The sequence below is a fragment of the Haliotis rufescens genome, unplaced genomic scaffold (assembly GCF_023055435.1).
Source record: "Haliotis rufescens isolate VD_foot unplaced genomic scaffold, xgHalRufe1.0.p SCAF_16, whole genome shotgun sequence".
Lineage (NCBI taxonomy): Eukaryota > Metazoa > Mollusca > Gastropoda > Lepetellida > Haliotidae > Haliotis > Haliotis rufescens.
This window is the reverse complement of record NW_025963846.1, coordinates 16,794,954-16,812,243: the sequence shown is the minus strand read 5'-3', so window position 1 is coordinate 16,812,243 and position 17,290 is coordinate 16,794,954. Positions and strand designations below refer to the sequence as shown.

The following is a 17,290-nucleotide window of genomic DNA, read 5'->3' as shown; positions in this document are numbered from 1 at the left end:
ACTCCAAGTCAGACGTGGTAGGTTCTGGAAGCTGTTACCAGGTGATGACAAACAGGTTTCTGATAAGGACAATATAGAGAGGCAACTCCAAATTAGACGTTTTCGGTACTGGAGGCTGGTCCTAGGTGACGACAAACAGGTTTCTGATAAGGACAATATAGAGAGGCAACTCCAAGTTAGACGTTTTTGGTACTGGAAGCTGTTACCAGGTGACGACAAACAGGTTTCTGATTAGGACAATATAGAGAGGCAACTCCAAGTTAGACGTTTTCGGTACTGGAGGCTGGTCCTAGGTGACGACAAACAGGTTTCTGATAAGGACAATATAGAGAGGCAACTCCAAGTTAGACGTTTTTGGTACTGGAAGCTGTTACCAGGTGACGACAAACAGGTTTCTGATAAGGACAATATAGAGAGGCAACTCCAAGTTAGACGTTTTTGGTACTGGAAGCTGTTACCAGGTGACGACAAACAGGTTTCTGATAAGGACAACATAGAGAGGCAACTCCAAGTTAGACGTTTTCGTTCCTGGAGGCTGGTCCTAGGTGACGACAAACAGGTGTCTGATCAGGACAATATAGAGAGGCAACTCCAAATTAGACGTTTTCGGTACTGGAGGCTCGTCCTAGGTGATGACAAACAGGTTTCTGATAAGGACAATATAGAGAGGCATCTCCAAGTTAGACGTGGTCGGTACATTAGCCTGTACCAGGTGACGACAAACAGGTTTCTGATAAGGACAATATAGAGAGGCAACTCCAAGTTAGACGTTTTTGGTACTGGAAGCTGTTACCACGTGACGACAAACAGGTTTCTGATAAGGACAACATAGAGAGGCAACTCCAAGTTAGACGTTTTCGTTCCTGGAGGCTGGTCCTAGGTGACGACAAACAGGTTTCTGATAAGGACAATATAGAGAGGCATCTCCAAGTTAGACGTGAGGTACATCAGGCTGTTACTTGGTGACGACAAACAGGTTTCTGATAAGGACAACATAGAGAGGCAACTCCAAGTTAGACGTGGTTGATACGGGAAGCTGCTCCTAGGTGACGACAAACATGTTTCTGATAAGGACAACATAGAGAGGCAACTCCAAGTTAGACGTGGTCGGTACTGGAAGCTGGTCCTAGGTGACGACAAACTGGTTTCTGATAAGGACAACATAGAGAGGCAACTCCAAGTCAGTTCATCGCGATTGGTAGATGCAAGAGCTCAAGAGGGTTCGCAAGGCTGCAGCCGTTGGAGGATTGAGTTAACTTAGATCAAAGCTAAAGTAGAGAGAAATGGAATATATTCCATATTTCGAGTGAAATATCATGTTTCTCTCATCGAGTGACGAGATATCTCCTTTTCCACGTCACGAAATGAGTGAAACCTAATACTCCAAGAGACACTATTTATTAGATACTTTTTGTGTAGTTGTCAATGGGAAAACTCAATTATTTCACTACAAATGTATAACCTTGAAACGTAAATTCTCCCTACCTAACACCCAGAGACGTTTCATCACCCCTTGTAATTGAGACTTTAAAAGTCTCCCATGTTTGCAAAATCTTAAAAACATATAGACAAAAGTAACAAAACATATACGACGTCAAATAATTTCTTTGTCATACATTTGGATATGATTATATATACAAAATCAACTTCAACAAAATATATCCTTGAATGTTGACGAGACCGCTGTTCGAAGCGAAAGGATACACCCTGGTCAAGTAACAAAAATGGCGCTTTGCGAAAGAAACAGTCTCGTTTGACGAGTTAAATGAGAAATTTAAAGTTTGTAACGAAACATTTTCAAGAGAATAACAAACGGCAAGAATCGATATTTACTCCATAAATGAACATCTGTCATTAGTTTGCCTTGTAAATGTGGAACTAACGTAAATAGGAATTACGACTACGGTTTGTGTACGGGCGAGACGCTTTCGATAAAGGGAGACACAAGCTCCTCACAGCGATAGTCCGTTCTCGGAGCTCTCTTATACTATCGCTGCCACCAGTCAAAACTCCCCACTGTGATAGGTGGCCCCAACCATGCTTGGAGTTGAACTCGCAACCGAATGACCGTTATGTTTACAAACAAGTGACGACTGCTGTGACGCCGAATACACTTACCGCTGATAAATTACTTTCTTATTTGATATAGTAAGAATGTAAGGGAGAAGTTGGTTGATTTTCCGTTAGTATGCAATCTCGAACCAATCTGATTATTTAAACAACAAAGTAAATTCATCTGGAAAACATGGCCAGTCGTAAAGCCTTTCAAAATGAACTATGATGGCATTCCCAAAGACATAAACAAAAGTATACACGTTACTACATATGGGGTTAGAGGGCAAATTTCAAGATTCTCGTAATGGCCGCGCCCACACTGGTGGCAGCGATGTTACCGAGAGTGTAACAAAGGTGTCACGCGCTGGGAAGGAGCTAGAGGGAGACAATGTAATGGGAGGTAACTCTTGTAAGACAATAGTTCTGTCAAAGTGATATGTTCACTACAGTGAAATAGCAAGTGTTATGTCACTGCAAGGAAAACTTCACTTTTCTCAACTTCAGAAAACACAGTTTTTTACGTTTAAGTATATAATAAAGCTCTCTCTTGTTACGCAAAACTCAGATGTTCTGTATGCACAGGGCAATATGTTTTGTAACAGCGTTACTTAATAGACAAATAACACGTAAGTCGGATAAAAGACTTACCCAGACTGAATATTTGGTATAACAGGAGTTGGCCGTATCTGTCATCTGTTTCGTTGCAGTGGGTTCTTGATTTAACTTCGAAACGTTCCCTTACAGTGGTCTCTGGGTGTGGTTCTGTGGGAGGTGCTGACACGTGGAGCCACACCCTACCCGGGGGTGGATGGATGGGATATCACGCTCTTCCTCCAACATGGCCGGCGTCTTCAACAACCCTGGTTCTGCAGTAATGAGTTGTAAGTAACACAACCAAGGCGTTCATAATTGTAGACTAATTTGGGTAAACATGTCATTATACACCTACCTAAAGCTCCATGATCCACAAGGTAATTGGAGCAAAGTGTATGGCTGCGTGTACTAGTCCGGACTAATGCCGATGTTATAGTGCTAGCTCACTGAGATGCCATGGCGCAGTTCACTTTGAATGCCCCACTCAGACACAGTATACTGACGCCAGTCCTTGTTTTAGCACCTCAATGCCGAGCGCCAAGCAGGGTAACAACAAGTACCAACTTTTAATGTTTTTTGCTATGCCGCCCAAATATCTCCGGGCGGACGCTCTACCATTAGACCACGGAGGCGGTCCATCATTATTGAAGTTATATCTGTATATGACCTGTAAATAATCGAGAATGACCAGGCACACCAGTGACTGAAAGCTTGAGCAACTATCAACGCCATTGACGTACAGATGATACCAGTCAGGACAGTAGTAGAGCCTGACCACCCGATCCCAAGTTTAGTCACAAGCATTATGTGCTTGGGACATACACTGACTCGGAAACATAACATGGATTATGGGTAATGTAACTTCGAGCGAGGGGGCAGGTTTAAACAGTTTACAGCGACCTCTGTGGAACAAGATATTTTCCTCAACGCCCAATAATATTTGTATAATATTATATATATTATCGAAAATGTACATCTAAACAACACGCAAACGATGTTGATAAGTTTAATGGGACGCTGGGATAGCATAGTGGTTTATGCGTTGGCTCATTAAATCCCAGACCCTGGTTCGATTCTCCACAAGGGTACAGAGCGTAAAATCAATTTCTGGATAGAAAAGGCTGGAATTTTGCCCAAACGACGTCAAATCCCGACTATGCACATTTAATTGAGCCATTTCTTCATGTTACTGATGCTTATTCACAAGTCATTACTATCAATATAGATTTGTTGCCTACATTGTTACATATACCCCCCCCCCCCCCCCCCAACCCACCCACCTACCCACCCCCGGATCTACCGTCCACTGAATGTATGTCTGAAACACTGCTGAATTTAAATTTTAATTCTCACGGCGGTACCATCTGTTTAAACAATATTACTTTTGTGTTCTTTTAAAAGATGACTCGAGGAGATTTCCCTTCCCCCTGATTTTTATTATAAATTAATACACCGTCATCCATGCATCTTTCTAATCTAGTCTACTATACAGTGTGTACTACATACATTGTAGGAACACTGGCATCCATGTATGTTTCCAATCTACTCGACTATACAGTGTGTACTATATACATTCTAGGAACACTGGCATCCATGCATCTTTCCAATCTACTCGACTATACAGTGTGTACTACATACATTCTAGGAACACTGGCATCCATGTATGTTTCCAATCTACTCGACTATACAGTGTGTACTATATACATTCTAGGAACACTGGCAACCATGCATCTTTCCAATCTACTCCACTATACAGTGTGTACTATATACATTGTAGGAACACTGGCATCCATGTATGTTTCCAATCTACTCGACTATACAGTGTGTACTATATACATTCTAGGAACACTGGCATCCATGCATCTTTCCAATCTACTCGACTATACAGTGTGTACTATATACATTCTAGGAACACTGGCATCCATGTATGTTTCCAATCTACTCCACTATACAGTTTGTACTACATACATTCTAGGAACACTGGCAACCATGTATGTTTCCAATCTACTCGACTATACAGTGTGTACTATATACATTCTAGGAACACTGACATCCATGCATCTTTCCAATCTACTCGAATATACAGTGTGTACTACATACATTCTAGGAAAACTGGCATCCATGTATGTTTCCAATCTACTCCACTATACAGTTTGTACTATATACATTCTAGGAACACTGGCAACCATGTATGTTTCCAATCTACTCCACTATACAGTTTGTACTATATACATTCTAGGAACACTGGCAACCATGTATGTTTCCAATCTACTCGACTATACAGTTTGTACTATATACATTCTAGGAACACTGGCAACCATGTATGTTTCCAATCTACTCCACTATACAGTTTGTACTATATACATTCTAGGAACACTGGCAACCATGTATGTTTCCAATCTACTCCACTATACAGTTTGTACTATATACATTCTAGGAACACTGGCAACCATGTATGTTTCCAATCTACTCGACTATACAGTGTGTACTATATACATTCTAGGAACACTGGCATTCATGCATCTTTCCAATCTACTCGACTATACAGTGTGTACTACATACATTGTAGGAACACTGGCATCCATGTATGTTTCCAATCTACTCGACTATACAGTTAGTACTATATACATACTAGGTACGCCGTCATCCATGCATCTTTCCAATCTACTCGACTATACAGTGTGTACTTTATACATTCTAGGAACACCGTCATCCATGCATCTTTCCAATCTAGTCGCCTATACAGTGTGTACTATATACATTCTAGCAACACCGTCATCCATGCATCTTTCTAATCTAGTCGCCTATACAGTGTGTACTATATACATTGTAGGAACACTGGCATCCATGTATGTTTCCAATCTACTCGACTATACAGTGTGTACGTTATACATTCTAGGAACACCGTCATCCATGCATCTTTTTAATCTAGTCTACTATACAGTGTGTACTATATACATTGTAGGAACACTGGCATCCATGTATGTTTCCAATCTACTCGACTATACAGTGTGTACTACATACATTCTAGGAACACTGGTATCCATGCATCTTTCCAATCTACTCGACTATACAGTGTGTACTACATACATTCTAGGAACACTGGCATCCATGTATGTTTCCAATCTACTCGACTATACAGTGTGTACTACATACATTCTAGGAACACTGGCATCCATGCATCTTTCCAATCTACTCGACTATACAGTGTGTACTATATACATTCTAGGAACACTGGCAACCATGCATCGTTCCAATCTACTCCACTATACAGTGTGTACTATATACATTCTAGGAACACTGGCATCCATGTATGTTTCCAATCTACTCGCCTATACAGTGTGTACTATATACATTCTAGGAACACTGGCATCCATGCATCTTTCCAATCTAGTCGACTATACAGTGTGTACTATATACGTTCTAGGAAAACTGGCATCCATGTATGTTTCCAATCTACTCGACTATACAGTGTGTACTATATACATTCTAGGAACACTGGCATCCATGCATCTTTCCAATCTACTCGACTATACAGTGTGTACTACATACATTGTAGGAACACTGGCATCCATGCATCTTTCCAATCTAGTCGCCTATACAGTGTGTACTATATACATTCTAGGAACACTGGCATCCATGCATCTTTCACATCTAGTCGCCTATACAGTGTGTACTATATACATTCTAGGAACACTGGCATTCATGCATCTTTCTAATCTAGTCGCCTATACAGTGTGTACTATATACATTCTAGGAACACCGTCATCCATGCATCTTTCTAATCTACTCGACTATACAGTGTGTACTATATACATTGTAGGAACACTGGCATCCATGCATCCTTCCAATCTACTCGACTATACAGTGTATACTATATAAACTAGTGTCCAAAAGAAACGATACCACCTGTTTGCAACGACATAAAAGAAAAACTAAACAATGCAGAAATTTAGGATTGGTGTTATGCTTTTGAGAAATCCTTTCACAACATCTGTACAAAAATTTCATTTCAATAAAATCTGTACAACCAATATGACAAGCCTTAAAAGATGGGTGGGGTCGAAAAATGAACATTTCGTTAGAGCACTGATCACAGAAACAACGGGAAATGTCACACCACACGTCTCAAAGTCAAGTCAGTAGCGGGTATGTCCACCGTGAGCATCAATACATGCCAGAACACGCCTACGGACAGATGACGTCAAACGTCTGATGACGTTGGGAGTGATGCGTTGCCATTCCTCGAGGAGACATCGTTCCAAGTCCTGGACGTTGACTGGAGGCACACGGCGACGTCGGATTTGCCGATCGAGGTGGTCCCATAAGTGCTCGATGGGATTCATGTCCGGTGAACATGCGGGCCATGGGAAAACCTGTACGTTGGCGTTGGCAAGGAAGTTCTGTGTCAATCTTGCTGTGTGTGGCCTTGCATTGTCATGTTGGAAAAGGAGTCCACGAGGCTGTTGCTGAATAAAGGGCACCACAACAGGCCGTAGGATGTCACCAAGATAACGCTGTGCATTCAGGTTTCCACGAATTACGACAAGCATCGTTTTGACGTCACCACATATGCCACCCCAAACCATTAACCCTCCACCTCCAAACGGCCGGACCTGTTGGATACAGTTAGGCGCCAAACGTTCACCAAATCGTCGGTATACAAGCTGCCGTCCATCGTTTCTGAAGATGAGGAATCTGCTCTCATCAGAGAACATAACACGTGCCCAGTCCCGCCGTTGCCTACGTCGAACTCGCCTGGCCCAGATCAGTCTGTTGTTCCGGTGTCGAGGCGTCAGGAGCGGTCCGCGGTAGGGATGACGTGGCCGGATACCATACTGCCGTAGTCTCCTGTAGACGGTCTGTCGACTGATCCTGTGTCCCAGTGCTGTAGCCGCCGTGGATGTCGCTGTTACGGTGCGGTTCCTCAGGTGTAATACCCGGATGTAACGATCTTCACGGGGCGTGGTTACTCGTGGTCTTCCACTCCTGGGCCTGTCTGACGTCTGACCTGTCTAACGTAACCGCTGCATCAACCTGGTGATAGTGATGCGTGCGTAGCCCAACCTTCTGGCGACGTCGACGTGTGACGCTCCTTGTTGGACCATTCCAGCGGCTCTCTCTCTCTCGATGGCTGTCAAACGTGGCATATCTTGTGTTCTGTTTGTTCCTGTGATATCAACGTGTCTGATCAGCCGTTTTATACAGTTTTTCTGCACGTGCAGAACATGCTAGAGAGGGAAATGTCACTTTCACAAAATTTACGTTTTTTCCCGGAAGTGATCACGTGTTCCCGGTATTTTTTATCGACTATACTGTGTTTGGGATGTGCAATACGAATTGGCATGTTTTCATACCTGACAATTCACTTAGTAAAAAACAATTTTGAAAATAAGTTGGTATCGTTTCTTTTGGACACTAGTTTACATTCTAGGAACACCGTCATCCATGCATCTTTCTAATCTACTCGACTATACAGTGTGTACTATATACATTCTAGGAACATTTTCAATCCATGCATCTTTCCAATCTAGTCGACTATACAGTGTGTACTATATACATTCTAGGAACACCGTCATCCATGCATCTTTCTAATCTACTCGACTATACAGTGTGTACTATATACATTCTAGGAACACCGTCATCCATGTATGTTTCTAATCTACTCGACTATACAGTGTGTACTATATACATTCTAGGAACATTGTCAATCCATGCATCTTTCTAATCTAGTCGCCTATACAGTGTGTACTATATATATTCTAGGAACACCGTTATCCATGCATCTTTCCAGTCTGCTCGACTTTACAGTGTGTGCTATATACATTCTAGGTACGGCGTCATGATGGAGATCTGGTCAAAAGACCCAGGGCTGCGACCCACCTTCTCTGAAGTGTCCGAATCACTCACCACGTTACTCAAAATGTCGTCAGACCAGGAAGTGACGTCAGAAAGCAAAGATGACGGTTACGTCACATTTCCTTCATGTTCCCGTTATGTTCAGCTTCGGGTCCCCGAATATTTTGTGTTAGAAACTGAAGCTTCAAGGGAAAATCTAGATGCAATGCCTATGTAGGGAAAAACCAGAAACGCTATCAACATTTCCTTTCTCGCGAGGAGGAGCAGATAAATGAACAGTGTCGCGTGATTCAGGTGTGAGGACCCGCAAGTATGAACTTTATGTGAGAGATTGCAGTTTAAACATATTATATCACTCATGTGGTGCGTCAGCATTGACAGAAATCCCAGATTTGGAGTAAATGATTATTTGTGTTTGTGTCTTTAGCATGACATTGATGTGTTTGTCAAAGGATGTAAATCGTCTGTTTTATGGTTAACACGTGAAATTGATGTTTGTATATGGCTATAGTAACTTGAGTACATCTTCCCGAGTCAAGGGCGTTAACTGACTATAAAAGTCCAGTTTCCATCCTTGCCTAACTAGAGTGGAATTTCCAGGCTCGATCGGAGCGCCACCAGTGGCTGTTGCGGGTTATGTACCTTTTATGTCCCTCCTAGTGACCAATACCACATATCCCTTGCATTTGCTTCAAACAAAATGGCGGCGCCCAGTCAAGACGATCTGATCGATAATCAAGATCATTTTTTGTAATAAAACCGCGAAGCGCATCAAATCCCTTTTGCACCTTGATTAAAAACATGAAAAGATTGTCAAAATATCTGTCGACGCCCAGTTGACGGTACACATACTTTGGAAATCCTGCAGTCGACCGAAATCTACACGTTGAAATCCATGTTGTTTACCAACCGGATGTCCAGTCCGTCACGCGATTTTGATTTGACTATGCATAGACTCGTTGGTCCAGCCAAAAGGTAACTCTATAATTCCAGCCTAGTTCGGCAAGGGCGGAAACTAGACTTTTATAATCAGTTATAGCCTTGCCGTGGGAACTGGACTCTATTTGTCAGTGAACGCCCTTAACTGATGCTACGATTTAAGATGTGCCTACAAAGCCCCAGGCAGCAAGATTTCAACCAGCTTACAACGGGCGCGGTGCAATGTTCGGGCTATTTTAGTTATGAGCAAAATATGTTCAGTTAATAAGTCCAGATTAATACATGTCCGGATAAACGCATGTCCGGTTTAAATACTTATGAGTAATGTCCCTTTGTGTGCATGTGTAGTCTTTCCTAACAAGATCTGCTCCCAACCCGGGGATGTCCAATCCTGCATGCTCAAGACATGTGTTCATTATCGAGAGGCCCGCCCAATTACAATCAGGATGTTGATGCCACGTCTTATTATTGTTCTAGATTTTTAGATACAATATCTATCTATCTGTGATTTTGTATTTATTGATTAATAGTATTATACTTGCACATGAAAACGCTAATACACGTATGCATGCACTTTTTTCAAACAACGCTGAATTAACTAAAGCGATATCAGTTTTATCTATGATCTTCTATTTTGTTCCTTATATACTTTTTAAGCTATGATATCTATTGTATATACTTTGTATAAGGGTAAAGATCAAAATGATGTACATCAAAGTCTATGCATATACTTAACATGTAAATATGTACATACAAACCTTGCTTGACTGAATATATAATAAACTCTCAATATTTTGCATATACTATTTCTTGTGTTGTTGAAGGAGTGCATGGACTGTCCTTTGGGCGGTGGTGCAGCCGAATGGATAACGCGGTCGCTCGTCTTGTCAAAAAAAATCGGGTTCGTCTCGTACATATACTCGGGTCCTCTGTGTGACGAACTAGCGCTTATCGCTGTAGGCAACACACATCGCCTTTATGAGTATTGAGTCGAGATTTGTGGATGTCAAGCACAAAGAGTTTGGTAATATTTAATATACCGTAACATTGTTACACACCCTGGTCTCTCTAATGCAGTATTTAGGCTCTGGAGGGATTGTTCAGTTCTACAAAGGTTAATATTTATTTGAAAATATCAAATTATATCTCGTATTATCAAAGACAAGATATTACGTTGATCGAAGAATGTATGAGACGATGTAACGTTATTGTCCCGACGGAATTATTATTGATACTATGGGTGATATCGGCACTTCTCTCGTCTCAAACTACGTATAAGGCGATATTATATAATTAAGGGTCATTATAACTTCAGCTTAACGAGGCTTCATTATCTGTTTTGGTTAAAATTGTCTCCTTCGTTAGGGCAATAAATGGTTGGGCAGGTTTTCTGCAAATGACAATGCCTAAAAAATTAGCGTTACTGTTATTTTGAAAAACATGAATTGTCGTATAAACAAGGAGGTGAGGTGAAATGGGGTTTAACGTCGCGTCCAAGATTATTGCACTCATATAGCGACGTGCATGCACGTGTGTGTGGGGCTGCTTGTACTAGTCCGGACTGATGCCGATTTATACTGCTAGCTCACTGAGATACCATGCCGCAGTTTAACATGAATACCCCACTCAGACACAGTATACTGACTCCGAGCCGACCAGTCCTTGTTTTAGCCCCTTAATGCCGAGGGCCAGACAGGTAACAACAAGTGCCATCTTTTAACGTCTTAAATTGCGCGGCCGGGGATCGAACCCCAGACCTTCCGCTCTCCGGGCGGACGCTCTACCACTAGACCACGGAGGCGGTCTATAAACAAGGAAAGCAAGTGACACTGCTCGTGACATAAGTATTTCCGTCCGTGTCCTGCATCAGCTGCAACTGATTATGTTCCTGTATTTGATTGCTGCATAGCTATCCCAGCATTTATGTGACTGGTCAGGGGCCCCACACCCACACCCACACCCACACCCACACCCACACCCACCCTCCCCCAAATTGGGAGCAAGAAGGCCTGGAAGCTAGAAGACCTACTAGGTCCAGGCTCTCCCTCGATACATATGGCATTACAGTTTGTGTGAGTGTTGTTTAACGCCGCAATCAGCACTCTTCCAGCTACAAGTATATGACCGCGGTCCGTAAATAATCGAGTCTGGACCAGAAAATCCAGTGATTGATATGAGCATCGATCCACGTAAATGGTATACGATGAACTGCATCAACCAAGTCATCAAAACTGACCACCCGATCCGTTCGTCGCCTCTTACGAAAAGCATAGTCGTCTTTTCAGGCAAGAATGGGTTGCTGAAGACCCATTCTCTGCCCGGATCATCACGGGTCGGAATGTAGAGACGGACAAACTGTTTTAATACAGTATTAACATATAACAATTAAGGTGCAGGCCACTCCTCCCAGAGTTGTGAGAGACGACAATGCTATGTACAACAATAACTAAAAAACGATAACTACTACAGGATGAATTGTTATCAGTGTCTAACACGTATAAGATAAAAAGTTACGAAAAAGGTCTTTGGCATTATTCCTTTATAAAGTGAACATTTTATGAATTTGTCTGTGATAAAATATCTTTGTAGGTTTTGAAAGTGAGCATCACTCAGTTAAAGTTGGATACGTACAGTGCTGTACAGTGGCTTTCATCTTCAGTATCTTCCTGTTTCCAATCTTAAGGAAACACCACCTCTGATGAGAACCAGCGCTAAACTATAACACGTGACATTCTTGGCTTCGTAATGTTTACATGAGTAGTCAGTGGTAAAATTGCAATATCGACTCAGCTCGTGCAGTCCTTATCTAATTTGTCCATTCCGCTTTAACTTCCTTTTATTCAGTCAGGAGTAGAATATGTCGCGTATTGTGACGTGTTGGTATTTCAAGTGCGTTTGCCCGCGCTCGTTTGCAGGCGGTGGTAGCCTAGTGGTTAAAGCGTTCGCAAGTCACGCAGAAGACCCGGGTTCGATTCCCGACATGGTATTAAGCCCATGCCTGGTGTCCCCAACCGGGATGTTGCTGGAATGTTGCTAAAAGCGGCGTAAAACTATACACACCCACACTCACTATTGTTTGCACCTTTCTGTTTCAGTTGTTCTTCCTTAAATCATGGCTCCTTTCTCTTTGACCGGGCATTAATTGGCTAAATTGTCAGCCACGTGACAACGACGGAACTTCTTTTTCCCCTTCCATACAACATGGTGATAAAACAATTTCCACGAAAAACGTGTGTCGCCAGCAAAATTCGAACCCATGAATTACTCACGGAAGGCTGACGAATGTATACGTAGTCATAGACAACATCTGTTAATTTCAATGGATAACATTTTGCGCCTATCAACAAAACAAATGAGTTTCCCGAGTGTCATCATTGTATATAGTGTTTTATCATCCAAACTGGCTCCCACAGGAGATATCGCTTGGGTGAGATCAAGCGATATCTACACTGTAGATATCGCTGCAATGAAATGGCATCCCAATGCTTTGCAGACCATTGTGACGTCATTGGTTACCATGACGTCACAATCAAATGACATCACTAAGTGGCTCTGCTACTGAAGCTGTTAGCAGTACTTTTTACGACACTGCTTATTACTGTCTACAAACTGAAAAAGTTGGAAGAATGATGTTGGATGATAAATAGAATCTCACCCTCGTGTCTTTTGAAATTAAATATATCAACGCTCGTTGATAAAAGTGGATAAAATCCTCGGCAAGCCTCGGAGTTTTCCCACTTTTATCAACTCGTGTTGATATATTTGATATCAAAAGACACTCGGTGAGATTCTCTATGTCTATGTGTCGATGTCTATACGTAATATTATGTGCACTATCCATGTACACTCATATTTCAAAAGGATCCGAATGACATTTTGACAATATTTTGTTGCAAAATTATGATGCAAATAACTTTCTATGTTACCAAACTTTTGAAAATACTATATCTACAACATCGTGCAAATCCGCCAACAATGGCAGTGGATGACTTTAAGTAACAAATGTTGTTGTTGTTCCCAGTAAATCCCATTGTAAACGTAAATACTAGTATCCTAATACTGATACACAAATTCATATTGTAAACTGTCATGACTAGGTTTGACAACATGGGGTGATATGGTCTCTTCACATGTTATAGTCAGTGCACTGAAAGATTTAGTGGCGACACGGGCGTGCATGTTATGAGCGTGCCCCTGTAACATGCATCCTTTAAAGCTACACTGTCCGAAGCGCTGCATGGTAAATTTGCTCACGTGAAGCACTGTCTTCATCAGCTGATGGACGTCAACAAATGCAACTTCAACTAGTAAAGTCTACTGACATGTTGGTGTTTTACATTTCCAAGTCGTCAATATCGTGTCGTCAAAACTGATTCAAATAAAATGCGTGGAACACTGCTAAGGAGGATGCATGTTAGTTTAAGTGTAAACCAAGAATAGCTCGATCTCGGATGCACAAAAGGAAACAGAAGGATGCAGAGATAAGGTCAAGAGTGCACTCGTCGTACTCCTCAACATTCCAGCATAATGATATGTTTTAAACATCGTCCCATGCCGATAATGACACGCAATCAACCCTCCCTCACTCATTCATTCACTCACTCACTCACTCACTCACTCACTCCTTTTCTCCACACTACATGTTTTGTCAAACTTTTAAAGCAACTAACTCACTATGTGAAGATTCAAATCTGACCTTTAGAATCAGCCCACGTGGTGTTTGTGACGAGTGTCCCAGGAAGTGATATGTATCTTAGTCTGCAACGTAATTGAGTCACAATCCAACCACACAGTCGCAAGGGAACACAGTCTGACGGAAGGACATGCATGTCTTCACCATGAATTTGTCATGTACGTAGTAGTGTGTGGTCTGTACGCACGAGACTGGTGGATCTGTAAAACATTTAACGAAGTCAGATATTTGATTGTTATGCTTCTAGAGAAAAGGCAATATCAGATTCTTTAAATTGCGTCTTTGTGATGTTGTGTGCTGAACTTGACGGTACATACAGGTGTACAAGTAGTACTTTTCCATTTTTTTACCATCTTCGGATTTACATTGTCTGGTACATGCATACATTGCTTCTTTGAATTGTGTAAACCTGAACATGAGAGTGGCTTGTGGCATGCCTGCTATCTCTTACGACTTGGTGCACTGCAGAGGGCGAGGTTTCAGTCTACTCGTGTGTATGTTTTTCCTATCGGTGGCAGCAGGCGTATATGCCACTTGGGAGGACACTGGACGTGTAGATGAGGTGATCACAGACACCAACACAGGGCACGTGTACACGGCGGGGGAGAAGGGGATCCGTCATTGGTCTGAAAATCTCACTTTCATCGCCGGTGTTGGTTGGGGCGATGCAGACGACTGCGTTGGTGACGCTGGAGGTAATGTGACAGCGATGGCGTTACAGCCTGGCTCCCCTCGACTTCTGGCCTGCTCCACGGCCTGTGGGGGTCTCTGTGCTGTGTACAATACGTCTAATATCACCCAGAGGTTGTGGATGAACAATGGAACTAACCACAGTTACATCAACACCCGTTCTGTTCTGGTGTTCCTTGACAATGTAACGTTGCTAGTAGCATCATCAACCTCGGACCAGCCGACGCCCGTCGTCCCCGTGTTGTCGTACCGACATTTGTCTCTCCCAGATCAAGGCCAACCTAGTATGAACATCAGTGACAACACCGAGTCTGTCATGTCAAGAAAACCAGAAAGCAACTACGCCATACATTTTATATCAAGCTTCACCAAGAACAATTTCACATATTTCCTTACAACCCAGAGAGAAACGTCAAGCATGAACGTCACCACCCGACTCATTAGGTTTTGCACAAGTTATGAGTCTTTGTTCCCCCTCATGGACTTTCTCCTGGATTGTCGGACCAAGGACCTGACCTTATACAACATCGGACTAGACATGGCGGATACCGGAAGCTCCATCACTGTCAGTTTTGGAAGAAATACAAACCAATCCGACTTTCAGCAAGATCCCTCTCGTGGATCAGCGTTGTGCCAGTACACATTTGAGGATATCAGAAACGACAGCAGAAAACATCTTTCTCTTTTAACAACACCAAGCGAACCATGGCAAGATGGAAAAATCGAAAACGTAAGTGTATACCTTTGTCATCTTTTCATAGGAGCTTGATAAATAAGAATTGACCTTCTCTTTGTGTGAGTTCATTGGAGTATGAACCTTCATGGAGTGAGGGCCAAACTGTATGAACGTCGGAGTTTGCGACGACGTTCATAAAATGTCTGGCCCTCACTCTATGAAGGTTCATAATCCTATGAACTCACACAAAGTGAAAGTCAATTCTTATATTTTTTTTATCACAATTTCTCCCCTCAAAGGATGTAGGCCAAGATCTAAACACAATTTCATTTAGTAATGTGACTTTATGTTTACACTGACAGCCATACAACAACCAGCTATATCGCGGAGTAAAATAGTTCCTCAAAAAGAGAGGTGACAAGGGCGTATGGATGCACAACTTGCTCTTCAGAAACATTTTACGCAGCACATGTGTTCAATTTATATCCTCACTGGATGAGAAAGGTCTGTAAAAAACTACCTCTGTAAGTCTGTCACAATGGCAGCGCGTCGTAATACATTTACAACAAGTACAAGACGTCAAAATGGCCGACACGATAAACGTGACGGGAGAGATTTCCGAAGTTGTTAATGAACCTGTGGCGGTTACATGTGTTAGTCATCATTGATCAACTGGCCGATCATTGAAAGGTGAATAAAGATGTGTCAAACAGACACTAAGGTAAATTCATAGATTGCTGAAGACGGTCAATGTCAGCCTAGACACGGATGGAGTCGATACTACGATAGTTTGGGTGTGCATTTCTTTGCTTGTTCATTAGGATAGGCCGCAGCGAGGATATTCGTGAATAATCATGCAGTCACGCTCTCTGACATTTCTCAATGTATACCGAAACGCTGAGACCAAGAATAAAGGTTCTTAATGATCAGAAAGAACGCGTATGTATGTTTTCGTGCAAGGGAATTCCCAGGGGTTTCCCCGGGAATGTGGAAGTCGTCCTTCAGTGTTTACGTCATTTCAAGAACACGATCTCGTGAAAAACGTATGAACGTCAAATTGTGTCGTTCATACACTTATGAACGTCAATTTCGCGGTCATGTGACCGACCTCTCGTCCAATGGAAAAGCCGTTTATCGTGTAAACTTCAAATTAAAAAATATTTACAATTACACACCAACGCAGGCATAGAACGTGTCTTGCTTGCCTTGGCTGATGCCAAACGTTAACTGTCCAAGCTGTAACAAGAAGTACATATCTTCAAGCTAACAATAATCTATTGAGTCAACCTAAATGAAAGGCAGGGGCATATACCCGCGAGTGGCCCGTTCTAATCCACTCCACTGTCATTGTCATCCAAGCTACATGCTCGAATATAAGTATTAAATGTAAAGAGCCAACAGACAGTATTTAACGCGCATTCACCGCACAGAATGGTACAGGATCAGTGCACAGCTGTCAATCAATCCGGTAGTTCCGCAATCTTTAAACAGTCACTGTTCATATTTAATCCTTTCAATAATTAGGAGATAAACATACTGGGTTTTTTTAAATGTAGAGCTAGGTTACCTGTAGATTTAACCCCGCTAAATTGAATTTGGAACCGAACGCGCAGCGTGAGGTTTCAAATGTTAAATTTAGCGCGGTTAAATCTACAGGTAACCTAGCTCTACATTGAAAACACTGTATGTTTATCTCCATTCTACCATGACTAAATAAAACGCGAACTCTTTGGTGTTAGCAAATATACTGTGAAACGGCATGGGTTCAGTTCAGTGTTTTGAGT

General features: G+C 42.1%; 2 protein-coding genes across 2 annotated transcripts in view; both read left to right on the top strand.

Annotated features, from left to right (window-relative positions):
• Positions 1-10,239, top strand: part of LOC124121101 (hepatocyte growth factor receptor-like) — a 124,141-nt gene extending 113,902 nt beyond the window's left edge. Inside the window, exons 16-17 of the mRNA XM_048396923.1 lie at positions 2,800-2,936; positions 8,482-10,239. Of these exons, the coding sequence (XP_048252880.1) occupies positions 2,800-2,936; positions 8,482-8,725 (381 nt within the window). The 3' untranslated portion in view covers positions 8,726-10,239. The remainder of the gene's footprint in view (positions 1-2,799; positions 2,937-8,481) is intronic.
• A 3,996-nt stretch (positions 10,240-14,235) lies between these two features.
• LOC124121100 (hepatocyte growth factor receptor-like) overlaps positions 14,236-17,290 on the top strand; it is a 46,857-nt gene continuing 43,802 nt past the window's right edge. Inside the window, exon 1 of the mRNA XM_046484067.2 lies at positions 14,236-15,560. Coding sequence (XP_046340023.2) covers positions 14,556-15,560 — 1,005 coding nt within the window. The 5' untranslated portion in view covers positions 14,236-14,555. The remainder of the gene's footprint in view (positions 15,561-17,290) is intronic.